Source organism: Esox lucius, chromosome 7 (genome assembly GCF_011004845.1).
Source record: "Esox lucius isolate fEsoLuc1 chromosome 7, fEsoLuc1.pri, whole genome shotgun sequence".
Classification (NCBI taxonomy): domain Eukaryota; kingdom Metazoa; phylum Chordata; class Actinopteri; order Esociformes; family Esocidae; genus Esox; species Esox lucius.
The window spans coordinates 32560460-32587706 of record NC_047575.1 but is presented as its reverse complement, the minus strand read 5'-3'; the positions used below and the strand labels follow the sequence as shown (position 1 = coordinate 32587706).

At 39.4% G+C, this 27247-nt stretch overlaps 2 protein-coding genes across 4 annotated transcripts in view; one reads left to right on the top strand and one right to left on the bottom strand.

Moving 5' to 3' along the window:
* The window catches only part of jam3b (junctional adhesion molecule 3b), a 43430-nt gene extending 20818 nt beyond the window's left edge, over window positions 1–22612 (top strand). Inside the window, exons 2-9 of the mRNA XM_010893993.3 lie at window positions 17767–17835; window positions 17979–18092; window positions 18305–18457; window positions 19145–19347; window positions 19895–19994; window positions 20115–20244; window positions 20436–20490; window positions 20579–22612. Of these exons, the coding sequence (XP_010892295.1) occupies window positions 17767–17835; window positions 17979–18092; window positions 18305–18457; window positions 19145–19347; window positions 19895–19994; window positions 20115–20244; window positions 20436–20490; window positions 20579–20614 (860 nt within the window). The 3' untranslated portion in view covers window positions 20615–22612. The remainder of the gene's footprint in view (window positions 1–17766; window positions 17836–17978; window positions 18093–18304; window positions 18458–19144; window positions 19348–19894; window positions 19995–20114; window positions 20245–20435; window positions 20491–20578) is intronic.
* Window positions 22613–22964: 352 nt separating this feature from the next.
* The window catches only part of ncapd3 (non-SMC condensin II complex, subunit D3), a 38804-nt gene continuing 34521 nt past the window's right edge, over window positions 22965–27247 (bottom strand). For all 3 annotated transcript variants that reach the window (XM_010893994.4, XM_010893995.4, XM_034293277.1), the window contains exon 35: window positions 22965–23401. In XM_010893994.4, coding sequence (XP_010892296.2) covers window positions 23329–23401 — 73 coding nt within the window. In that variant the 3' untranslated portion in view covers window positions 22965–23328. The remainder of the gene's footprint in view (window positions 23402–27247) is intronic.

Sequence of the window (27247 nt, the reverse complement as noted above, 5' to 3'; positions counted from 1 at the left end):
TAGAAAGCACACATCCTGGAGTCGCCTCGTTACTGTTGACATTGAGACTGGGGTTTTTGCGGGTACTATTTAATGAAGCTGCTAGTAGAGGATTGTGAAGCATCTATTTCTCAAACTAGACGCTCTAATGTATTTGTATGAGATCTTTAGTTTCTTGGCAATTTCTCTCATGGAATAGTGTAGATATTCCATTAGATGTCTGCCGTTTCTAGCTACCATTAGTCATTTACAACATTTACAATGTCTACAATGTATTTCGGATCAGCCTGATGTTAATCAACAACATATGTGCTTTTCTTTCGCAAACAAGGACATTGTAGTATAAATATGATATTGACGCTTTATTTGTAGAATTAATAAAAATAGAAGGATTTTTTTTTTGTAATTGCCTGTAAGATTTCCATCCTAATGCGCAGTAATAAAATGTAACCACTGTATGAAACAGGGTTTGTAAAGTAAAAAGAAATAGCTTCACAGAGCTTAAGCATAGAGAGTTGAATAGAAAAATGTATTGGCTTTTTTATGCGTTCAGCTGGCCTAAATGTCTATGCATTCAGCATTGCTGCCCCACCGCACAAGATGGCTTTTGTTGAGGAGTGCAGACAAAAGGCAATTAATGAGATTGGCTATGGGGGGGGGGCACTGCAGGAGAAGACAATGGGAGCATAGGGATTGTGCTTTGCCTGCTGTTTCTGTGCCGATAGCATCTACATGATTGGACAAAATGCTGCTGGGAGACCCATTATGGAGACTATGAGCTTCCTGCTCTCTTCTCACAGACTCTGCACTGTGAACACCGTTATTGTGTGGTTAAAGAGTTCTGTAAGTGACCATCTCTGTCTGTGCTTAAATTTGTTTCCACCATTGTCACATTGCCCATTACAAATGTGGCCTGTTCCAATAGGATCTAAACCTATGTAATAGATTACATCCATTAGATGAAGAGACATGAAAAGATGAAGCCACATCCCTGCTAAATGTTGCCATAGATATAAAAAAGGCTCGGTTTTGTGAAACACAAAAGTTTAGAATAGCTCAAGCGAGCCTGTGAAATCTGGCCAATGATCACGCCTCCAGAGACCGTGTCACAGGGGATGTCCTTTCAACCTAGTCCTTTTTACAATCCGCGAGCATCCTTTGGACCAGGAAGTGAGGGGGATTAAGGATTTTACCCTCACTAAGTCAACACGTGTCTGCGAGCAGTGTGACGTTATTATTCGGCTGTCAGACAAGTCTTATCTCACTGTTGTCCACTACACGTATCGGCCGGCAATCTCAACAATGACCGCTTATCGCTGTAGCCCTGGCCAGTGCGGCTGAGCCTAGCCTAGTGTATTGGCCAAATAGGGAATTACAGAGTGAAGTAACCGTTGGGGTGGTGAAAAAAGGTCTGTTAATAGTGGTGTGTAGATCTGGCTGACATTGCATTGCCGTCTCTGTGTGCTTGTGAGGAATTATCACAGATTTGTATCATGCTGATGGAAAGCCTTAGGAAATGGTTAGTATTGTAGGCATAGAGATGATGGTTGGGATGTACGTTTGTCAGGTTTGTGGGAGCTAAGGTTGTTATGAAATGATATTATACATAATGTAGTTCTTACTCTCAGGAACTGAGAACTGGGATTTAATCCAGGTACCGCCATTTATTATATTGTACATCTGTATGTTATGTGTATTGTTAGGAAAACACTGGCGAAGTGCTCAAGCAACATCCATGAGCCATTGCTTTAATTGAAACATTTTGACCATATCTTGACCAAAATGTTTCAACCAAAAAACTAAATAGGATTTCTTTTTGACACAAACATGTATTTCTTTTCCAGGCACTTGGAAAGGCTTGGTTGGAAATGACATTCCTAATTAGGATTAAGGAAGAGGTCGGTCTGCTTGGACTAGAATGTAAGGCATTTGTAGCGAGCAGGGCTGATGCCATCTGTTCAGAGTGCAGTGAGTAGCTAATTCTGGCACCCGAGTGCAACACCATTTAACAGATTTTCGTGGTAGGAGCTTCGCTCCGAGCATGGGATTGACTGTCCCCCGCCAAAGCCCATGGATCTTTTAAGCCCCTACTATGGTCTGAGGGAGCTCCCCAATTTATTTTTACATCCAAAATGTGTGGCGTGTCAGATTGTTAACACAGGAGTGTTACATCAGGAGCACCATCCAATTTGCTTTATGCCTTTATTTGCCTTCAGCAAGAAGCTTTTTTAGCATCTTACAAAGTGGCTAGCCAGGGGATTAAAAATGTGCCACCAACTAATGTTATTAACAGAGGCTGATCAAGGCTTTCCCAGCTGCCTATGAAATGGCTGACAATTCTGTACTGCCACACTTACCTGAAAGTGCAACCAATTAGCAAACTGTGGGAGCCCAGACTGGCACTGACAGCCACTATAAATAGCCACAAGTCTTCTCAGACGCAAATCTGTTATGACCCTACTGAGGAATAACTGGCTCTGATTGTCCACCACATAATCACTAACCTGCACTGACACCACCTTAAATTGCAGTTTTGTCTCCAAAACCTCTCTCTAAATCCAGTATTTAAAAATTCTTGAGTTAAACAGAAATATTTCACACCTTCGTAGGCGTTAGAGCAGCCAAAGGCTTGTTTACATTACACTACATTTTCGGAGAAGATGTACCATAGAAGATTTATTTTGTTGCGTCAACTTTTAGACATTGATATCTCGAGATGCTACCTTCTCAGGTAAAGTGCGCTGCATTTTTGAACAAGCCCCCCTGGAGTTTTGTAAGTGTCTAGACAATTGTCGGAACTGTATCAAGTTTCTGTGCAGTCACAGCTCGTTTTTCCTGAGATTGAAAAACAACTGTGTGGTACATCTCGAAAATGCTTGTGTAAATTCAGTACGTTTATCCTGAGTTTTATTCTCTCTCGTAATGTAAACAGGTTTAAGTACAAGTTAACAAATGCAAATCTTGTCAGGCATGGATTCAGAGCAATCAGTAAACTTCATTCCATTAGGCCTATAGGCCAGGAGTGAATAATTACTGGCTGCTTTCTACTGGGTAAAGCTGGAATTCTTTTGTTCTGTTTAATTTAGGAATCACTACCCTCTTTAAACTGTGCCACAAAACAAAGGTCATGCATTATGTCCGGAACCATGTGAACCACTACTGTGGCACCAGTGCAAGGGCAATATTTGAATTCAGGCCACTGTCTCGTCATGCCAAGATGATGCACATGGTTCGATGAATGTGGTTGGGAATAAGTATAAGACTATTAAGGAAATGTTTTTTTTAAGTTTTAATAATTAGTTTTATTACCACATTTTAAAGCACTTCACACCCCTTATTCAGTTATAACTGACAACAGATCACAATTGGAATATCTTTCTGTTGCTGTGTGTATTACACCCAAAGGTGAAGAGTGGAAGTTCTGTGCAGCACTCTGCAGACCAGTAGTAGCTACTCCACTTGAGGACAGTGAGTTTGTGCCAGATGCAATCTCTAACACTGATTCAAAGTGACAGGTTCCCAGGCATTCGGTGACACCGTCATTCCTCCAGTCTCTCATTGGTTTTCATCAGGGCTAGTCTGTGACCTGCGTAGACGAAGAGGACTCCCACCCTGCAGTAAATGCACAGGGAGCTGTCCTAGAATAGCAGGCGTCACAGAGCTAAGCATGGCCTATTGCAGCCACACATGCAAATTCAGAATAAATGAATACATAAATAGTGCTTCCGGGTGATACTGGACAGGGTCAGAGTAGACCTGGAAGAGATGGAATGCAAACAAGCTCTTCTGATATCCAGCCACAACTACTAAACAAGGGCAATTTTTAAGCACTCACGAAAATAGTAACTGTCTCCAAGGGTGTGTCAGTCACCCTCGGACCAGCTAATTTACTGTTTAAATGGCAACATGTTAGAGCACCGAATGTACTTTCAAAGGTGTGCGCAGTGAAAAAGTCTAAATACGTTACCTCTTATAATATCTTTCTTACTCTAATTTTGTCCCTAGCCCTATTTCATCATATTCAATTGTATCCACAACCTTGTGTCATCACCCAAAAACATCCAATGGATTCAGGTTTAAAATCACAGTAAGCTGTCTTCATACAGTAGGCATTCTGCCTTGTTCCACACTGCTCTTCCAACCAGGAGGTCATGTGGTGTAGGGCTTGAGTTTAGGCTCATCTGATGTCCTCATTTTGCTTTGTATGTGCTTGAGCCACCTGAGGAAAAAATATTTTCAAATTCAAAATTATACCTTTTTTGAATTATAAGTAGTCGATTTGGAATGTAACTAATGAATATAACTCCTTTGTGGTTGACATTAGATGATATGAGAGCATTAGTTAGTTTCACGAAGCTGCAGTAGTAGCTTTGACTTCATGCTGTGCTTTTAGAACCACCCAGTTGTTAGCCACACTAAACTTACGTTGACCAGATGCCAGTGAAGCAATTCTAATGAGTCCAACACAACATATCATTGTTTGATCATTGTTTTAATGGGGAATTAAAGGAACCAACAATTACCAAAGGGAGGGGATTAGCAAAGAGTAAATGGAAGTTTGCAGCTCTCTTGCACTCACTACACTTGGCCCTCCTTTCCAAGATCAAGCCTCATGACATTTGTTAGGCAGCTGAAGGAGTATCAGGCATTTTTCTTGAGGCTTACTTTATCTTTGCTTGAACGGCACTATTTGTTGTCACAATGGTTTGGGGGAAGACAGACTATAAAGCCCCTCCTCTACATTTCTAAACTTGGCATTTGATTGACTGCAGGCATTGTCAGCAGCAAAGTGTTCATCTTTTCAGTAGTTTGACAATCAGTTGACAATGTACTTTTAAAAATCACATAGATGAAGACAATGTGATGTATTTTCTTGCACTACAGCAGTATCCACTACCAGCACCAGCCTCCTGGATACAAAATTACTTTCCACCATTGGTAGACTGTTCAGCAATTACCCAGTTATTATAGGAGAGGGTATAACAACAATGGCAGGGCACGTCCGAGTGATTCAGGAAAATGAGGCGCTGTCTCATAACCTATTGTACCGTACAGCATACCAACATAATAGTTATTGTTGCATACACAGATGCTGTTATTGCTCCTTGTGTTTAATAATTTCCTGTTTGTGACAGTGTTCTTTTCACAGTTCCTGGACTTTGGTTCAATAAGGAGATAATTTGCAGTTTTTGAAAGTTGCTGATTTAGCATGACCAGTTTTTGAAATAATGGATGATTTTGCCAGCACTCCCCCCCAAAAAAACATTACAATACAATGATACATCCTGTAACAATAGTGGGCCAGCTGGTAGGGTAAAAAGGTTACAGTATGCCCTCTCTCCAGTTTTACAGACCTTCTCCACTGGAGGCACAGGGAACTTTTTCAGCTGACACCACCAGCAGGGATTTATTCACACCCATGTATGAGTGAGTTTTAAAGTAATTATAAAAGGCTACTTACAATACCAAGGCTATTGGACTGTGCACAAGGTATCCTGAACAAAAATATAAATGAGCTGAAAATAACTTTTCCCAGACATTTACCATTTGCAGAAAAAGCTTAATTCTATCCGATATTTATAGATTAGGGCCTCATTTCACTGTATTGATTTCCTTAAATACCCAGTAAAAAACCTTTGAAATTGTTGGATGTTTTTGTTCAGTGCATTTTGATGTAACAATGGACAGGTAGTGAAGAATTGACTAGCAAGCATGGTTGATGGTAAGTAGTAAATAAGTAAACAACAAAGGTAATAATGAATACCGCTGGTCAAATGTGTCACCATAGTTCAGTGTGAAGGAGTTGTGTACACAAGTACATATCTTGAAAGTCCAGGCAACCACTAAAATTATTTATTAGTTAGAGTATTTCAGTCCTCATTTACTTATATTTTACTTCATTTCATATTTTAGTCTTCATTTACTAACAACAATAACCAGTCACAACTGTTATTATTGTAGTCAGTACCTATGCTGAATTCTACCACTGATAAATGAGCTAGCAACCACCCATTTGTTTTTGTCCCTTTTCAGATTTTTTAAAATTTCAGGAATACATTATTGTGATTGTATGGTGCCGCACTGTTGGGACCAGTAAAAGTTGGTTTTGCACTCCTATCAATACCAACTGGTCCTAAACCCTGGATATGCATCCACCACTTGATAAACTATGGTAGACCTGAAGTGTAAAAATAGGGGCAAGTGGGGAAAAGTTGGCTGGTCCAGTCAGCTGTCAAGAGTGACCTCCACTAAGGGGACTGGAGGTCCCTGCCACTGCTGGATGACCACAGCTGTGACAACACAACCTGTGGTCAGTTTGCCTGTGAGCTCTGCCCTGAAACCAGTCCCTTTTGTCATTGTTTGTTAGAAAACATTATTTTAATGGAAGGCTTGCAAGGTCAGTTCTGTCACTTTCTCCCCACCTCACATAGGTGTGTCACTCCCAGAAAGTCTAGGAATTTGCATGTTTAGTTATAGAAAGTGCTGCAGGATTTGGCTAATGCTATGGATGTAAATATCCATTTATGAATTAATCTGCATCCAGGTAGAAAATTAGCATGTCAGGGGTAATTGACATCTTTAAGGGATATGAGTATTTTTCATACTTGATACTCCCAGTAATAATAATAAATACATTTATAAGGTATTATACCAAATATAATTTTTTGCATATCCCGCTCTCCCTAAGGCACCTTTGGAGAGTTTGGTCAAAGCCACAGAGTTACACTTTTTTGCACCAAATGTAATTCTGGGGGATTCAATCTACCATCCCTTTCGGTTTCTGATCAGATATTCTAACCACTAGAATACCTGTTCCTTTTACATAAGATCCGTTTTTCAGAGAAAACAAAACCATTACACTGAGATTAGGCTCATTTTGGTTGGACACTATCCTGTCTGACAGTATTGTAAAAGTATTTGGATTTAGTCTGATAAATGTAACTCAAAACACAATCTGATTTAGCCCGCAGATTTAATAAAAAAACATGCACTGTCAAAAACTGCTACCTAAGTTTTGATAAATATGTATAATTAATTCAGGAAATGATGTATTCTCTTTGAAAGCCTTTCAATTTTTCATATAGCCTCCCTCAGCTAAAAGTTTAAAGTCACTTTCCGGGCCAAAAGACTGTGGAAGTAGGGCTGCACGATATATCGTTTCAGCATCGACATTGCGATGTATGCATCCGCAATAGTCACATCGCAGAACGTGCGATTTAGTAAGGTAAACATATATCAGTCTACAATATATTTTTTTTTCAAATGGAAAACCAGCATTATATCTGTCTGATATAAGGTCATTTACTCTGATTTAGGGGTTATTAGATACGCAGTTAATTATTATTATTTTAAACACAGTTCGTTACTGCACTTAGTTGACATGCAGGCTCTGTTTGCGCGTGACAAAATGATGAGCGAGGTACAGGCAAAAAAGACAGAAATTGAGAATTTGGTTTCAAAAAGAAATGCATCCTCAATTACGTGGAAATATTTCGGCTACAGACAGGATGATGTTGACCAAAAGCATGTACTTTGTCGAGAGTGCCTTGCAATTGTTGCCACAACACGACCAATTTGTTCGATCATTTAAGGTGGCACCACAAATCTTCGTGTGACCAGTGCAAAGCATCTCTATGCCGTCTAAAGCAAAAGTCTGTTTCGGGTGCATTTCCCAGTATTACGCCACACAAGAAAGGTTCCAAACAGCAGAGAGAGAAATCACAGATTCAGTAACATTTCACGTCGCCGAAGACATGGTACCAGTTTTTAAAAACATTATCCGGTCGTTTGACAAGTGGTATGTAATGCCATCACGCATCTATTCTTCTCAAGTTGCCATCCCACAGCTGTACGAGAAATGCAAGGCACAAGTTGAAAAAGAGCTGTCTCAAGTGGAATATTATACAGCAACAACAGACTTGTGGTCCAGCTGGACAATGGAGCCCTACATCATTCTGACTGTACACTTTATTAATGAGGACTTCCACCTGAAAAGTTGCTGTTTGCAAACTGCATTTTCCCCAGAGGATCATACAAGTGAGAACATCGCAACAGGGTTGAGAGAAGCTTTAGCTGATTGGGGCCTAGATGAGAGTCGTCTTGTCTGTATAACAACCGACAATGCCGCGAACATGTTGAAGGCTGCACCTGAACAAGTGGACCAGATTGCAGTGCACAGACTGCATCTTGCAAGTTATACCCAATTGCTCATTCTATTTTACAACTGTTGCTATTGCTATACTGTTACCGTTACATATTATTACCTAGCAACCTGTTCTGAAATATATTTTTTTTTATGAGGTTCATACATTTTAATTGTAGAGAATGGGGCTGGGGAAGAATGAAGCATACACACTGTCAGGTTGATAGCCAAAGCTCTTTCTGAAGACATACTGTGTTTTTCATATCGCAGTATATATCGCAGAAAAACAAAATATTTCAATGTCAGTTATTTCCAATATCGTGCAACCCTGTGTGGAAGTACTTGGATGTAGCTGACCGTGTTGGAGAATGTGTGACCACTTCCAGAGCAAGGTGGTTTGGTTGCAATGCAAAGCCTTCTAGAGAAGCTTGAGGAGTGTTACACTGGACATTATTTGTCTGATCAAGCCCCGTTTAACACAATCAAAAGATCTGCAGAGCACCAAAATGCATCCCATCCGATTGCCATCGTAAAATTAGGAGAATAATGAATTGCTCCGTAGGCACCACTTGCTCAGAGAATGCACAGCCCTCCTACTCCTCCGGGAATTTAATCAATGCAGCAGTTTAAAAATAACTAGGAATATTATCTGCATCATGTGCTACTGAATTAACGTGATGTAAATGTTCACTGACAAGACATGTCAAAGCAGATTCTGTTCTGATTCAGCCAAATGACCAAGTGTAGTGTAATTGTTAATCGTATGTGTTTGTGTTTAAACTGTAGGGTATATCCTTGCACATAGAAAGATCTGAAGACTGCAACTACCAAATATTTTAAGAAACAAAGTATCTTGACATCTGTGTTATTCAAAAGTGTATGGGAGTTTCTTACACCCATTGTAGATTAGCATAGTAAAAAAAAATTGTATTTGGATGTGAAACAAAACAAAATGGTTAGCCAGAGAGCCACATACTATATTAAACATGGTACCTGGAGAAAATTAAATTCTCATGAAATACCATCACAGATGGCTGTATACTGATCAGCATTTACACATGACCAATCCTAAGAATCACTTTTCACATGAACAGGGTTTGTAATGCAAAGTAACTGGACAATTTGCTGTTGCAAAACTGAATTACATCTTAAATGTTTAGACATAATACATAGCCTAAGTACTTAGCATATAATGGGTGCCTGTTGCAAGGTTTAGTTTGTGAGTACATCATAACTGAAACCAATAGCATATGCCTGTTTATTAGAATTCTCTCACTGGTTTGACAAGAGAATGAGGGAGTTCATCAAATTGTAAAAATAAACTGGATAGTATAAGTAGAGGGCATAACATACAGTGGATATAAAAAGTCTACACAGTCTTACAATAACCTGGTTGCACACCCTCTTATAACTGGGGATGTGGCTGTGTTCAGAATTAACAAATCACATTCAAACTCATGTTAAATACTAGTAATTACACAGTTGCCATCATTTAAAGTGATCAATCAGAAACAAAGTTCAGCTGTTCTAGTAAGATTTTCCTGACATATTCTTAGTTGCATCTCAGAGCAAAAGCCATGGTCCGCAGAGAGCTTCCAAAGCATCAGAGGGATCTCATTGTTGAAAGATATCAGTCAGGAGAAGGGTACCAAATAATTTCCAAACCATTAGATATACCATGGAACACAGTGAAGATGGTCATCATCAAGTGGAGAAAATATGGCACAATACAGACATTACCAAGAACTGGACGTCCCTCCAAAATTGATAAAAATATGAGAAGAAAACTGGTCAGGGAGGCTTCCAAGAGGCCTACAGCAACATTAAAGGAAGTGCAGGAATCTTCATAATTTCAAAGAAAATCATCCAAGCCCGGCTGAAGTTTGCAAAAACAAACATCAAGTCTCCCAAAAACAAGTGGGAAAATGGGTTATGGTCTGATGAAACCAAGGTTGAACTTTTTGGCCATAATTCCAAAACGTATGTTTGGTGCAAAAACAACACTGCACATCACCCAAAGAACACCATACCCACACGGAAGCATGGTGGTGGCGGCATCGTGCTTTGGGGCTGTTTTTCTTCAGCTGGAACCGGGGCCTTATTCAGGGTGGAGGGAATTATGAACAGTTCCAAATTAAATTTTGGCCAAAAACCTTCAGGCATCCATTGATGTAGATGAAGAGGAAGTTCACCTTTCAGCACGACAACGACCCAAAGCACACATCCAAATCCACAAAAGCATGGCTTCACCAGAAGTAGATTAACGTTTTGGAATGGCCCAGCCAGAGCCCAGACCTGAATCCAATTGAACATCTGTAGGGTGATCTGAAGAGGGCTGTGCACAGGAGATGTCCTCGCAATCTGACAGATTTGGAGCACTTTTGCAAAGAAGAAAGGGCATATATTGCCATGTCAAGATGTGCCATGCTAATAGACTCCTTCCCAAAAAGAGTGAGCGCTGTAATAGGTTAAAGGGTGTGCACACTTATGCAACCAGATTATTGTGAGTTTTTTTGTTTTTATTTTCCCCCCTCAAAGATTTCAGTTTGTTTTTCAATTGAATTGTTCACTTTATAGGTCACATTAAAGGTGGAAAAAGTTCTGACCTGATTTATCTTTGTCTCATTCTTTTACATCACAAGAACCTGGCATTTTAACAGTGGTGTGTAGACTTTTTATATCCACTGTACAACTAGAGAGGTTATGTCTGATGGTGAGTTGCAGCATGGAATGGAAACTCTTTTTCTCCTAAATGAAAAAATGAAGATGTACAAAAAAAGGATGTGCAAAAGCCCTAACTAAAATACAGACTTCAAAAGTTAAAGTAGCTTGAGTGGGTAAAGCAATAGTGGGGAGAGTCAAAATCTACTTGTGTATGTATGAAAAGCAAATAGGAACCTTTGCATTCCCATCAAGATAATCATTGAGTGTTTGAAAAGAAGATATGCATTGCTTTCAGTTGCAATACTGCCACAGTTGCTTTAATCTGTCTTACACAGCTTAGCTTAATTCTACCTTAAGCTAAGGAACGTTTTTTTCCCCAGTTGCTCTTCTATTGTATTATTCATCACTGCATAGACCTGGTATATTACATTAAGATTACCAAGAAATATCACCTCATCCTCTTGAGGAAAGAGAGACTGAAAAGATATACTACTGTTCAAAAGTTTGGGGTCACTTAGATCCAGCTACAATAGTCATTTCCAACATTAACAATGTCTACACTTTATTTCTGATCAATTTGATGTTATTCTAATGGACAAAACATTATCTTTTCTTTCATAAATAAGGACATTTCTAAGTGACCCCAAACTTTTGAACGGTGGCGTATATCATGTAGATTGCCAAATCTCAGACAGGATCCACTCTTTTGTTTTCAGTTCCCCTTCGTTGAATGTAATTTCCATGTATAATTCTAATTCATACAGGGAATGGCTTTTGTCTCCAGTAGCTCTTCTATTGTATTATTCAGAACCGGAAAGATTCTTTATGTACATTACACTCAGATTATCAAGAAACAACTGATCCTATTGAATAATGAGTGATTAAAAAGAAACATATCATGCAGATTGGCCAAATCTCAAACATCTGCTCCCTGCCAGAAAGAAGAGAGAGAAATAGAGAAGGAAATGTAATGTAGGTAATGTAGGTCACAGAGGGCTTGAACTACACACAGACCTGCACACACTGCAAATCTCTGGCCATCTACTTGAATACAGTGAGGCTCCTCCATGCTGGTGTCTGGGTCCATCATGGCCCTGGGAAGAGAGGGCAAGACCTTAAGAAATTAGAGAGCAAGGACACAGGGTGACGGAGGTGCCTAATGGCAGGATGCGGCAGACAGGAAAGGAACATAGACACCTGTCCCACACTGCACAGTCATCACTCCCTTATTGTGCGCTTAACTGGGCCCTGCAGTCTTAATCAGGAAACCTCCATCTGTTCCTGTGCAAATGGACAAAGAGGAAGTAATTGTTAAGAGGATGTATTTTGAACCAGGCTTTTGTTTTGTCCAACTACCTTGCCATCCTTGGGAAATGATTAGGAATTCAGCTTCCTTCTCTGCAGACTATTGTTGTGTAAATAGTATCATGTTATCATGATTTGTCAGGGAAACTATATTTTTTACCCTTTTTATTTAGTGCTGTTTTAAGAGCTACACTGCCAAGCGTGTTTCATAAAGCCAAATAGACCTCACAACATTTTCAGTGTCAAGCTCACTTAAGTACCAAATGTGTACAAATGCTTTAAGTTAAAAAGCAAAATGAAACAGATAACAGGATAGTGTACACTAGTCCATTAGCCAGTGAAATTGCTAGCTGGGCACAGTTAATCAAAACGTTAACTTGGTTAACCGTTAATCTGTTTAGCTTTGATAATCGTTAGATTATACTTATCTGGCATACTATATGCGATTCAGCCTTACAATTATTTTCCTGTGAAAGATGGAGCTCTTTTCTTGATAATAGAAGCATTTTAGTTAATTTCCGTGATCTACAAGGCCCCCTCCTCTCTGCCTAAAACGGGTACCTCATTCGTTCTCCAATCTTATGTTTAGAGACCTACAATGGAGAAAGCCAATCACAGACCATGTTTTTTCTGAGTCATTGGTTACCAGACAACCAATAGGACCATATTATCACATACAGAGGATATAAAAAGTCTACACACCCCTGTTAAAATGCCAGGTTCTTGTGATGTAAAAGAATGAGACAAAGATAAATCATGTCAGAACTTTTTCCACCTTTAATGTTACCTATAACGTGAACAATTCAATTGAAAAACAAACTGAAATCTTTGAGGGGGAAAAATAAAAACTAAAAAACTCACAATAACCTGGTTGCACAAGTGTTGAGGTGGAAACATCATTCTTTGGGGATGCTTTTCTGCAAAGGGGACAGGACGACTGCACCGTATTGAGGGGAGGATGGATGGGGAAATGTATCGCGAGATATTGGCCAACAACCTCCTTCCCTCAGTAAGAGCATTGAAGATGGGTCGTGGCTGGGTCTTCCAGCATGACAACGACCTGAAACACACAGCCAGGGCAACTAAGAAGCATCTAAAGGTCCTGGAGTGGCCTAGATAAAAATTACAGACTTCTACATGCTTTGTAAGTGGGAAAATCTGCAAAATCAGCAGTGTATCAAATACTTGTTCTCCCCACTGTATCTGAAGTTTTGAGTAACCATGCATTTGGCATGTTGATTGTCCACCAGTGTTTTTTTAGAGAATTTGGCAGTGTGTTCGACCACCCGTAACATTCACTGACAATGTGTAACCACTCAAGGCCAGGACCTCCACATCTGGCTTCTTCACCTGCAGGGATTGTCTTCAGATAAACCAGCAAGACAAATGGTAAATCTGTGGGATTACCCAAAAAGTATAATTTCTGCCCTGAAAGTAAGGTGATAAAATCTGCAAGCTTGAACTGCAGCTTGGTGTCGTAACTGACATTAGTGCGCAAACGCTCTCCTTGGGTGGCCATTGTGCACGCTGTGGTCTTTACAGATTAATCCCAGTTTGAACTTTACCAAGAAGGTGGTTGTAAGTCACTGTGTGGCTGAGTGTTTAGCTATTGTCATAGTTGTTATCATTGTATCCCAGGGTATCCGTAACCAAAAGTTGGAAATTGGTATTCCCAGTCATGTGAAATCCATAGATTAGATTACATTTATTCCAACTGACTGATTTCCTTATATAAACTATAACTTTGACCAATGTTTTATATTTCACTATGTTGCTCAGTATATTTTTTCAGTGTACTTTCAAATGTATTTTCATAGTTGAAAATCCCTGTTCCTCTTGTGACTATTCCAATAAAGTAGATTTGAGTTGACATCTGAAGATTTTTTTGCCACATAACCATGGCTGCAAGGGCTTGTCAGAAACATTAGAGAGTTACCAAACAACCAAAACAAGGTTTTCTTTTGTGGAGCAATTATATATGCCTGAACACTTACCTTTCCTGGAAGAGAGGAAGTTGTTTAATATGTTGCAGGCATTGACAAAACCAGTTGATGTTTTAGTATATAACTGCAGTACAGTAGCTAATTGGACAACTAATTCTGTACACCTGGTCCCAATTAAGTCATCTTGTATTGCCGCCTGCCCAGCTATTCTCTCTCTCCCCCTGAAGTGGGTGCCCATGTGGCAGTAATGGGCCATGAGCACTCTGAAAACATGCCCCGCTTTGGTCTGTGACAGGGACAGGCGCTAGAAGCAGGCAATGCTGAATCACCCAGACAGGCCTTGTATCCCAACCCAGTCATACATCCATGAATTGTCTCCCTGAGACTTAATTATTTCATACAGATTTTTATGTTTTGTTACTTCCAACACCACTTATTATTTAATTCAACATCTCGAGGCAAAGCCCAAAATATGGTCATCAAAGATTCATAGCAAATAACAATGAGGGGGAACATTATAGTTTCAAAGGCCTACACTAAATATTTATTTGTAGTCCTAATTTCCATAGATCCCACCCATGAACATCTCATAAAATTTCAATCCCACTTTACTATGTTGGAGTAAAAGGGTGAATAGTAATTTTTAAATCTGTATATTTTATGTACTGTATTGAAAACACTGCTCAAAAAATTTTAATCACAAGTGAGGCCTTTCCAGACCATCACTGACCCACCGCCAAACCGGTCATGTTGGATGATGTTGCAGGCAGCATAACGTTCACCACAGCATCTCTAGACTCTTTCACGTCTGTCACGTGCTCAGTGTGAACCGGCTGTCATCTGTGAAGAGAACGGGGCGCCAATAGTGGACCTGACAATTCGGGTGTTCTCTTGCGAATGCCAGTCGAGCTGCACGTAGCTGGGCTGTGAGCACAGGTCCCCCTAGAGGAAGTCGGGCCTTCATGCCACCCTCACAGAGTCTGTTTCAATTTGGTCGGAATCATGCACACCAGTAGCCCGCTGGAGGTCGATTTGTAGGGCTCTGGCAATGAAGAATAAGTCAGGAGAAGAAGAATTTGTCAGGATGGAAAAGGAGAGAGCAATTGTCTGTAACCACCACCTGCAAAACTATTCCCCCTTTGGGGGTTGTCTTGCTGTTGCCTCTCCAGTGCACCTGTTGTCACTTTCATTTGCACCAAAACAGGTGACATTGATTCACAATTGCTTATGCTTCCTAACTAGACAGATTGATATGCCTGAAGTTTAATTGACTTTGTGTTATACTGTAATGTTTGTGAAAAGTTTTGAGTGAGGAACAGAAGCGTTCAATTTACAGTGGTCTCTTAATTTGAACCCTTCTGTGGCAAACGTAATACATAGCGCACACACACACACACCAAGGTGTTTAAACTAACGACATAAGGTAACAAGCCATTATCAAGTAATGGTCTCAGCTTACCCCATCTGCTTTAGAATGCGACCCCTGACAGCTTCGACACACGCAGTATTGGAGAGATAGCTGGGAACTGATATGACATCAAAACAAGCTGATCTTGGTGAATGACATTGAATATACACCTAATCTAATTCCCCGGTGAGGAGGAGTGTGGAATAGTCTACCAAACAAACCATGACCATATGCTTTCAGACAGACTTGTCTCCTCAGGTCACAGACTCAACTGTCTAATCTTCAGTGTCAGCAGAGGCCTGGTGAACTCAAACGGTAAATGTCTCTAAACGTGCTCCTGTCTGTTTTAATGGAGCTGGTCAGACAGGGAAGCTTGGACACATTGAGGTGCCAATCTGTGTTACTGGATCAGTAAGGTCCCTGGGGGTAGCCTCTTAAGGAGAACAGCAACAAAGTTGGAATCTGTTATCAGTTCAGTCAGCTGAAGTAGCTACTGGCCTCATTCATGACAAGCTGTATGCGCTGGGCCCAGTGCAAGGTATATTACCAATACAGGTCAAGGTGCCACGTCAAAAAGATGTCTACTGACATTTGCTAATAATAATACCAGACTTTCAAGTAAGGTATAAATGATCGCTGCTGCACTTAATTTAGGAATCCATTTGAGTGCTAATTTCCCCCCATTCACATCCCCCATTCAGGATGTATTCAGTGTAGAGTTATATTGTGTTTGGAACTCTGATAGAAACAATATCAGTTTCTCCTCCAATTTGGTGATGATATGGTAAATCGTTTTAACTTTGAGTGACGCGATTCAGGTGTATTTGTGGGCAGTGTGTGTGTCGTTCGCTGGGGGCAGCCATTTAAGAAAGCATAGCTATGTCCTTCATTAAAAGTAATTAAAAGTAATACGTAGTTTCTCTGTTATTTCTACACTTACCATGTGAATGGCCTTTAAGCTGTAGTTTAACACTGCTGTAGACCCAAAGTAAAAAAAAAAAAATGAATCATCAAACTATCTTCGGAAAAGCAGGGATAAAATGCTGTCTGAACCTATTACGTGTGCCTCTGACTTTTGACCATAGTTCAGAAGCCTCTTCTATGCTTCTGGCGCAGCACATTTGAAGGATGACTTTCAGACAGCACTTAACATTAGTTAATTCACTCTGGTATTATAACATATTTTAAAGTAAATGTTATTGAAATAAAGGTTTCTTTACTCAGATTTGCAGATTAAGCATTGAGGACTAAGATTAAGCAATGAGGGGAGCATTTGTATGCACATTTGCAAACTCAAACCCCCAGATGATAAGTAGAGTCCATAGAGATTAAACACCTGCATTTGTTGATGAGAAAATGTTATTACTGAGCTCAACCAAGTTTTGATGTAATTAATATTTGTCAGGCAATGGAACCTTTCATAACTAAAGATTAGCTGATATCTAGTTACCTGAGTTGGGGTTGGTGCTAAACTGGCAGCAGCGTGGTACAAATACACACTGGTATGTCAAACTAACAGCTCAACTAGTCCGGCCTGCTCTAAAATTCTATTCAGTTTGGCTCACTATGCCTAACGTTGGCAGGGGCACACAATGTAGTTAATTTAGGATACAAACTAACATTAACCAGGACAGCCCTCTCAGGCCAACTGACCCATCCTCTGTGACCCTAAACAGCAGCTACTTGAGCTTAAACATCATCTGAGTCTCAGGGAGACAATTCATGGATGTATGACTGGGTTGGGATACAAGGCCTGTCTGGGTGATTCAGCATTGCCTGCTTCTAGCGCCTGTCCCTGTCACAGACCAAAGCGGGGCATGTTTTCAGAGTGCTCATGGCCCATTACTGCCACATGGGCACCCACTTCAGGGGGAGAGAGAGAATAGCTGGGCAGGCGGCATGGCTGCCAATGGCATGGGAGAGCTTGCGCCGAGAAGGGCTCGCACCTCCCTGCACAATTACTCACCGTGTGTAGAAACTGAGCACCCCTTTACGTAAGCCCACATTGGTTTGCCGTGCCAGACTAAAATTGGAAGGTAACAGATCCAAGCCATGGTATGCTGGAAAGAATGAAGAATGTGTCTGGGTGTGGTTGTAGACTGGAAGCTAGAGGATGGAATGGTTGGATGTTAATTGCATTTCTGGAAGCTTCGATGGAATGATCATTTCAAAACATTCATAATGGGGTTGAAAAGAGAACTATCCAATCATTGGCCTGTAAACAGCCATGAATGGATATTGCAGGTAATGAGGTTATCAGTGTAATAGCAAAGTTGGTGTGGCCGTGTGACAAATTCTTCCTCCTCTTCTTCCCTGTTTTGCAGGCTACTTCATTGTGTTGGCAGTAATACTGAGAACAACGAATGAGGCACCATGGGCCAATGAGTTTGAATGTAAGAGACCAACATGACAATCAGTCAGACGTTTCCTATGTGACCTTGACATGACAGTAAAGAACCAGAAACAGGCAACATCCATCACGTGGTTATTCCTTTTGAAAGCCTTACATCTAATCTCCACTCATCTTCTGTTGCAGCTGTCGAACTCTCCTGTCTGATAGAGTCTATCTCCACAAACAACCCCAGAGTCGAATGGAAGAAGATTAAGAATGGGGTGCCGAGCTATGTCTATTTTGGGAACCAGGTCTCAGGTAACACAAACTCAACTTGAGTTCTTTGTCCTAATGTCAGCTTCACCAATCTGTAATATCATTTTCAAAGTGACATAAAAGGGGAAAAATAAAAATATGTTCAGATCATCTTACAAACAATTCCAGTTTAACAGGATTTGATTCAATACTCATCAGCAATTATGCCAGTATTAAGTAAATGGGAATTTGAAGCTTGTACCTTTTTCCTGTAGGGGATTTGGAGAGCAGAGCAAGGGTCAGAGAGCCTGCAACATTAGTGATAACCAATGCCACGAGATTGGACTCAGCCAGTTATCGTTGTGAGGTTACTGCCCCCGATGACCAGAAATCCTTTGATGAGATTCTGATCAACCTTGTTGTAAGAGGTAGGTCATCTTTCAAAGCAACTTCAGCAGACATCTGCTCAACATGTCATTTTGGAGAACCATAAAAACATTTGTTGTATTATTTAAGTGGGAATAATGTTGAAACTTTTAAGACTATACAGCACACCCACACAAGATCCATCAACCTATGTATTTTACTGCAAATGCATGTTTTTAAGGAGCACTTCTGCTACCTTACTGAAATTGCGTATTACAATTCTTTAATGAATCTCATGTCACTGCTAAAATATACTATATGATGTTAGTCTTAAACCTTGTAGCTTAAAAAATGTAATGGAAAACACTGTAAAAAAAACAATCATTATACCTAAAAGTTTCAATTTCCCCCATTTTACTGAAACAATGCCACATTAATGGTCAACACTGAGGCTGTATGCAGAAGTTTCCTCAACTCTTTGAAACATGTATGTGGATGCTTTCTGACCATTGCATCCCTGCCTGAATGGTGTGTTCTGGGCTATATGGGGAAACTTATGAAACTGCATCTCCACTAAATCTCAGCTAAATATGGAAAGTGTTGGCAGGGTTTGGCATGGGGAAGAAAACACGTATACACCCTCTGAGGTCTTTAATCGGGCCTAGTATCAATTATTCAATGTATTTCAGGATGTGTGCTATTCAGACCCAATCAGATGCTGATTTTGCCATTGCTAAATGTACCAACAGTGAAACCAGTGGTACCAAAATGCACCGTCCCCAAATCGGTGCCTGTAGGAAAGGCAGCAGAACTGCGCTGTGTGGAGGAAGAGGGTTTTCCCAAATCTCAGTACCAATGGTTCCGCAACAAGGAGGAAATCCCAGATGACCCCAAGACCAGCCCCAAGTTCTTCAACTCCTCCTACGTACTCAATGCTGAAACGGGCATCCTGGTCAGTGTTTGTTTGTTTGGGGGAGTCCAATTAAAATGGGTCCCTGTAGGACTGGGCGAGGCTGCAGGGAGGGTGGCCCGGCACTCAGGGGTAGGGTCGGATATTTGGGGCAGACAGTTGATGGTGTGAGGGGGCTTGAGCCACGAGGGGAATGTGCTGTCCTAGTTGGCACATTCCTGAAGTCTCTTCTCGTCCGCTCAGCCAGACAGGCTCACCCCCTGGCCACACAACCTTTACACTGGCCTCTAAAGTTTGGCCTGGCTGTCATTAACAGACTTCCAGGGAGTCACACCCCACTACATACTACATATGCTGCCAGATTAGATGTTCATATCCAATGTAAAGCCAACTAACCATCATCAGGACTAGTGTAAGAGGACCATCTTTAGCCTGGGTTAAAATGTGATGGGAGACAGCACGCAACATATATCTAATTTTGGGCATAGGCTCATAAGCCATCTCTTTCCCACATGCAGGCACATACACCAGAACGACACTGTTTATACAATGTAATTGAGCCTTGCTGTTTTTGATCCTTCGTCTGTAGAAATTCAGTGCAGTCATAAAGGATGACTCGGGAGAGTATTTCTGCCGAGCAAAGAATGACGCAGGTCAATCAGAGTGTGGGCCTCAAAAGATGGAAGTTTGTAAGTATGTCTGACAGCTGACTAAGTTGTACACATGACACATTTGTTGAATGTTTTTCACTAGTCTGGCATTTCTTTCCACTGATCCACTGATGCTTTCCTGCTGCTTTTTCTCCCCAGATGATATCAACATTGCTGGGATCATTCTGGGAGTTCTGGTGGTGGTGCTAGTGCTGTTGTGTATAACAGTGGGCATCTGCTGCGCGTACAAGCGAGGCTACTTCGCCAGCCAGAAACAGACAGGAAACAAGTGAGTAAAACCTCCTCTTTGAGTGGAGATAGGAATTGATCATGGCCTATTTAACATTTGCCCATTTACACCTTATGAACAGCCTTGACTTTGTTTCATCTGATGAACTCATGTGGGAAATAATTATTTGGGTTGGGTTGTTTTTGCAACAGCCTAAATGTCTTCTGATCAGTTTCAATTGTGTCTCACAGTTACAAAGCCCCAGCTAAAGGAGATGGGGTGGACTATGTCAGAACAGAAGATGAAGTAAGTGGAAAAAAGAATACATGGAAAATAAAATAAGAAAACAACTATACGATCCAACTTTTTTCTTGTTATTCTCTTTTTTTTCTAGGGCGACTTCCGACACAAATCTTCATTTGTCATCTGAAGAGGAATTTAAAAGGCATGGAAATGAAAGGCATTATACTTTGGATTGAACTCATTATGTTTGTGAGAAGACCAGTTTAGCTGCCACAATACTACGTGCCTTGAGCTCTCAGCACGTCTCAAACAATTCAAGTTTGCCAAAGGTGAAGCGTTTTCACAAATCTATATAACTATTAACCATTGTTATAGACACAGACAATTATTGAAACCTACTGTCATCACCAAACAACGGAGTTTGCCAAATTTTTGTTTTTGTATTACAGTAATTGCATGTTTCATAGGGTTTTAACACCATCTGCTAGAAAAAGCATTTATGTACAATTATACATTTTGAGCTAAGTTCTGAAGTAAATCTAACATGAAACATTTCTACTGTAAACCTTTGCTTCAATCCTTTGTCGTTTATATAACTTTTTTCTACCAGCAACATTTGTCAGACTATTTTTGATGAAATATATTTTGAAATGCCAATAGATGAAAGGTTTACTTTTTTAAATATTTGTAAAATACTAACACTTTTTTATTTGGTTGATAGAAAAATATGTAAGTTTAACCACTCAGTAATTCCCCTTTCCCAATCATGAAAAAAAAAAATACAATGACTTGTTTTAGCATATCAAGGTAAAGTTCTTGAATGGTCTTAGAATTTATTTACTGCTGGAATTTTCATGTTAATATTGAAAGTTTGATGTTTGTAGATAGTCCTAGACTGTAAGATGCTTCACTGGAGTACCAGCCAAAAGCTGGGAAACACAATCAGTACAATCAGTGCTGTGTATCCTTGATTTTAAGTGTCCTTCTATGCTTGCTGTTTATCTTGTACATATTGAATATACTGTCCAGGTTTTTTTTGTTGTTGTTGCTGTATGTCAGGAATACATTAAGTATTTGTAATAATACAGTTTGTTGGCTAACAATTGTACTGATTGTATATAGATAACTGTTTTCATACAGGAGGTCGTCACTGTTCATTCTTTCCTCCCCCAAAAATGTAAAACATTTGATTTAAATAGAAACAGAACTTGAAATGAAGGTTTACTACTTAAATACAATGCTTTCCAAAATCAATTTCAGACATTTACAAGATCTCTAAAATGTTCCAAGACAGATTAACAGTAATTGTTTGTAGCTAGTAGAAACCAATTAAGAGAGAAAAACTAATTTCCACAAAACATATTGGAAATGAAGGTCTCCATTTTTACATGACTAAAGAATATTTTTCTTTAGTGCCTTCTGCCATTACAATAGTAGATCAGCTTAATGGTATCAAACTGTTTTACATTATATTTTTTAACAATTTTCCTCTCAATCCTGCAAAATGCATTTTAAATTCTCTATGGTTTTTGGAGAAGAGATGAGTGACATTGGCGAGCCATTTCGAAGACAACAGTAGTGAAAGACTTCTCAACTCAAACTACTTAATCTGCTTTGTTGTGTAAATAGATTTTATTTTTGCATTGATTTGAAGGACTTTTTTCCATTGGAGTAAAATAGAGATATATTATGTATTAGTGCCTAAACATAGTGGGAATTATTCTTGCAAAAGATGCATAAAACTGGCATACAAACAAAATAAATAAATAGTTCATGAAAAAATTAAGAAACAAATGCATGTTGCTTATTTTAGGCCTACATTTAATATGAATGCCTAAAGATACCTGTAACATTCAAGGCATTGAAAATATGATTAATTTACAAGCCTTCTTCAAAACAGGCTGCATATTGTCAAATGCAGTTAAACTGGTTGGGGCTAGCTAAACCAAACAGTCAATCATGAGATTCCTCCAATCCAAGGATAAGATTACGTCCATCAAGTGTTGATATGCTGAAGGTTGGTGTTTATCACATAGATGTTCAAGCATTAAGTGTTCATTTATTCATTCGAGAACATGATACTTCTGAACCAAACTTATGTAAAACCCATCTTGGGACTGGTACAAAACCTCTGAGAATCCTTGATCTGTATGTTTATGTTTAATAAAACTCACTTCTAATACTCTGACGTGTGCTGGAGTTTCATTTACAATAATACCAAAAATATTTGTGATTTTAGATAGGACAAAGCCTTGCGAAAATTAGATAAAATGAAAATCACAATAACAATCACAAATTATTTTATTTTAGTTAAGGAGCATTCCATGTGAGACTAATTATTAGAATATTTAACATTTTATGTAATGCCCTCATTGGAAGGTTGTCTTTCATTTGCATAGGATTCTTGAGCTAAACTATCCCGCACAGATCCCTGACAGCCACAATCACTCTCGGCTTCAACTTTTCTTCATAGGATCAGGTTAAAAGCTCTTTTACTACGATCAGAGTTGCTGTAAAAAAAAAAAAAAACTCCAAACTCGATTTACTGACCAGTTGGGTATTATATTTATATTCAAGGAATTTAACAGACACTTGTAGAGCAACTTAGTAAGTGCTGAGTGCATTCTTAAGATTTTATACACTTGCTTCAGACTGAAAAATTTGAAAAAATATATATCATGTTATTGCTTTACACTTTTTGTATTGGCATTTGTCAAAAGAATAAATGAATGCAATTTGTCAAATGCATTCCCCGTTGTCTGGTTGTCCAGAAAGTGATTAAATGTGTGGCTAATGACTAGCATGCAAAGCAAGCAAATATTTAATTGTGAAAAACATTTTTATTATTTCTCTGGGATTATTTATGTCAACAGTGTGTCCAGTATCGACAAAAAGAAAATGCTATTTCTGGATCCGTCTTGATCTTTTTTGATTGAGTGGGGACTGCACGTTCCATTGTTTCGGCACAGGAGTTCTGAAACAACAAGCGAAGACTCAGGTTACATTCTGACCAATTACATGGTATTGCAGACATTTTACTGAAGCCATATAAAGCTGATTTACGGTTTATCAAATTTAAGTTTTCCAAAAGTTAGGCAAATGATGGAATACAAAATTGTAACCCTTGTAAAATTGCCAAACTTAATACCACACCTGAACTTAAAGGCCATCAGGTATAATACTTGAAAAATGGATTACAACAGACATTTCTCCATACAGATCTACTTACATATGAAACAACATTCTACAAAAACTGAAACACAATTGTTAATTTTATTACACTACATGGTGGAGCCCCCTTTGACAGACATTTCTGGTGTGAATAATATTCTTGCAACTAAGCATAACTCAATTAGAAACATGTATTTTGTTTTTGTCAAAATTGCTCAAGTTTGTTATATTTTTTTTGATCCTTTTGAAATCATAATGATAACAGAAATCACCCAAATGGCCCTGATCAAATGTTTACATACCCTTGAATGTTTGGCCTTGTTACAAACACACAAGGGAAAATTGCAATTAAAGGTGAATTTCCCAGTCCTGTGGATTTTTAAATTGCAATTTGTGTCTGTACATAAATAGTCAATGAGTTTGTTAGCTCTCACGTGGATGTACTGAGCAGGCTAGATACTGAGCCATGGGGAGAAGAAAATAACTGTCGAAAGACCTGCGTTACAAGTTAATGGATCTTTATAAAGGGTATCCAAAGCCTTGCAAATGCCAGTCAGTACTGTTCAATCACTTAAGAATTGGAACATTGAGGGATCTCTTGATACCAAGCCAAGGTCAGGTAGAAGAAAGATTTCAGCTAAAACTGCCAGAAGAATAGTTCAGGATACAAAGAAAAACCCACAGGTAACCTCAGGAGAAATACAAGCTGCTCTGGAAAAAGACTGTGTGGTTGTTTCTAGGAGCACAATACGACGATACTTGAACAAAAATGAGCTGCATAATCGAGTTGCCAGAAAGCAGCCTTCACTGTGCCAATGCCACAAAATAGCCTGGTTACAATATGCCCGAAAAACACCTTGACATGCCTCACAGCTTTTGGCACACTGTAATTTGGAGTGACAAGACCAAAATAGAGCTTTATTGTCACAACCATAGGCGCCATGTTTGCAGAGGGGTCAACATAGCCTATAGTGAACAGAATACCATCCCCATTGTGAAGCATGGTGGTGGCTCATTGATGTGTTGTGGGGGGTGACCTCTAAAGGCACATGGAATCTTGTGAAAATGTATGGCAAGATGAATGCAGCATGTTTACAGCCAGGAAGGCTCAGGCATTGGAGGTGGCTGCTCATTATCAGAATCAGGTGAAGAACCGACAACTGAGACGTAGATTTCGGGATCATCTAAATTTTGCAGCATCTACAATGCTGTCAGGTTTGCCACTGTCAACTGAACACTGCAAATCGTGTCTGAGTTCTTTCCGACTTGCTCACAGAGTTCAGATTATACACAGTTTCTACCCTCGGTAGCAAACATGAAAATAGACACAATGAGGGAAAAACATTCTGTTCCCTTGCTGATTTTGTACGTTTGCCCACTGACAAAGAAATGATCGGTCTATAATTTTATTAGCAGGTTTATTTGAACAGTGAGAGACAGAATAACAAAGAAATCCAGGAAAACGCATGTCAACATTTTAAAGAGTAAAATAAGTATTTGATCCCCTCTCAATCCCCTCTCGACTGAAATCCTGCAGTGCCCGCAAGGTCCCCCTGCTCAAGAAGCACATGTACAGAGTCGTCTGAAGTTTGCCAGAGAACATCTGAATGATTCAGAGGAGAACTAGGTGAAACTTTTGTGGCCATATGAGACAAAAATCTAGTTCTTTGGCATGACCTCAACTCGCCGTGTTTGGAGGAGGAATGCTGCCTATGATCCCAAGAACACCATTCCCTCCATCAAACATGGAGGTGGAAACATTATGCTTTTGGGGTGTTTATCTGCTAAGGGGACAGGACAACTTCACTGCATCAAAGGGACGATGGACACGGCCATATACTGTTAAATCTTGGGTGAGAACTTCCTTCCCTCAGCCAGGGCATTGACAATGTGTTGTGGATGGGTATTCCAGCATGACAATGACCCAAAACACACGGCCAAGGCAACAAGAGTGGCTCAAGAAGAAGCACATTAAGGTCCTGGAGTGGCCTAGCCAGTCTCCAGACCTTAATCCCATAGAAAATCTTTGGAGGGAGCTGAAAGTTCGAGTTGCCAAACGTCAGCCTTGAAACCTTAAATGACTTGGAGAAGATCTGCAAACAGGTGGGGGACAAAATCCCTCCTGAGATGTGTGCAAACCTGGTGGCCAACTACAAGAAACATCTGACCTCTGTGATTGCCAACAAGGGTTTAGCCACCATGTACTAAGTCACGTTTTGCAGAGGGGTCAAATACTTATTTCACTCATTAAAAATGCAAATACATGTAAAAAATAAAAAATGTGACATTCTTTTTCCTGGATTTTGTTGTTGTTATTCGGTCTCTCACGGTTCAAATAAACCTACCATTCAAATTATAGACTGATCATTTCTTTGTCAGTGGGCAAATGTACAAAATCAGCAGGGAATCAAAAATGTTTTTCCCCCCACTGCAAGTCATTTGTCGATTGTATTGATGAAAATAGTAACGTGTGATACATTTGCTGAAATTATATCTGGTGATGATTGGTATTTAATTTCGTGAATAATTATTTAGCCTTTTACATTTGTAGAATCTTAATTTTCAGTAAAATAAGCAGAGAAAATAAAGAGAGATAGGATGTGTATGCGATTTTGTTTCTCCTAAGATAAACAGCAACGTGCAACACCTTTGTTGAAATGGGAGTTGGACATTATTAAAGAATGTCTGGCATTTGGTTTCTTAAAACATTTAGATTTACATTTTAGATTAACATTTGATGAATTAGCCTACACAAGAAGCTGAATATTGAAAAACGGTCACGTGTGACGAATGTTGAATTGTCAAGTAGCCTATATTATTCATAATATGGTTCAATAATAGCCTAATTAAATGGGTCAATGTTCATGGAAATCGTGTATTTCATTTGTATGTTCATTCAAATACAGCCAAGACTATCATTCATCTGGTAATATCAAACATTCATCCATTGACCTCATGCATTCAGGGGGGGTGTTTAGCACCTGGGTACCAACGCTAAGTGCCTTGGGCTGTAGGGCAATTAAGATGGAAAACAGGGTAAAAACTGGTAAATAGTCTCTAAATAGTTTTTCCTTTGAGTTTAGAATTCTGACAACAGAACAATGTAATATACGCCTGATTAGGTTTTCAGAAAATCTGCCTCAGTAATTTTTTTAAGTTTGGAACCGTAGTCCAGTGATAACACTCCTGGCTCTATTAAAATATGAGGCTCCCTACTAGGGAGCAGCCATGTCTGTTCTTCACCAGTCTCGCCAATACTTTGTATTCTATATAGGAAAAAAATAATTGTATTGTTGACACTTATTTTTTCACGTTTTCTTTAACTCTACTTATTCACAACACCATTTCAACCTGTCTCTTAAAAATAATCAATTTCGAGTTTGGGTTTTCAAAACAGCACATACATATTTCAGTAACATGAGAGAATTACTTTTGTCCTAATAAAATTACACCTCTTTTCTGATTAATGCATTGCATCAGAAAAGAGCTATGTAGCATAACTTATTGTTAAAAAACATTTTGGCTTGTTCGATTTTCTATGTAAGTGGACATTACTTTCAGTTGAAATGCTCAAAAGTCACCATGTTTCATAATACATAGTTGTGTGCATTTGTTGTAGTGACAATTTTTCTATGTATTGAAAAGTATT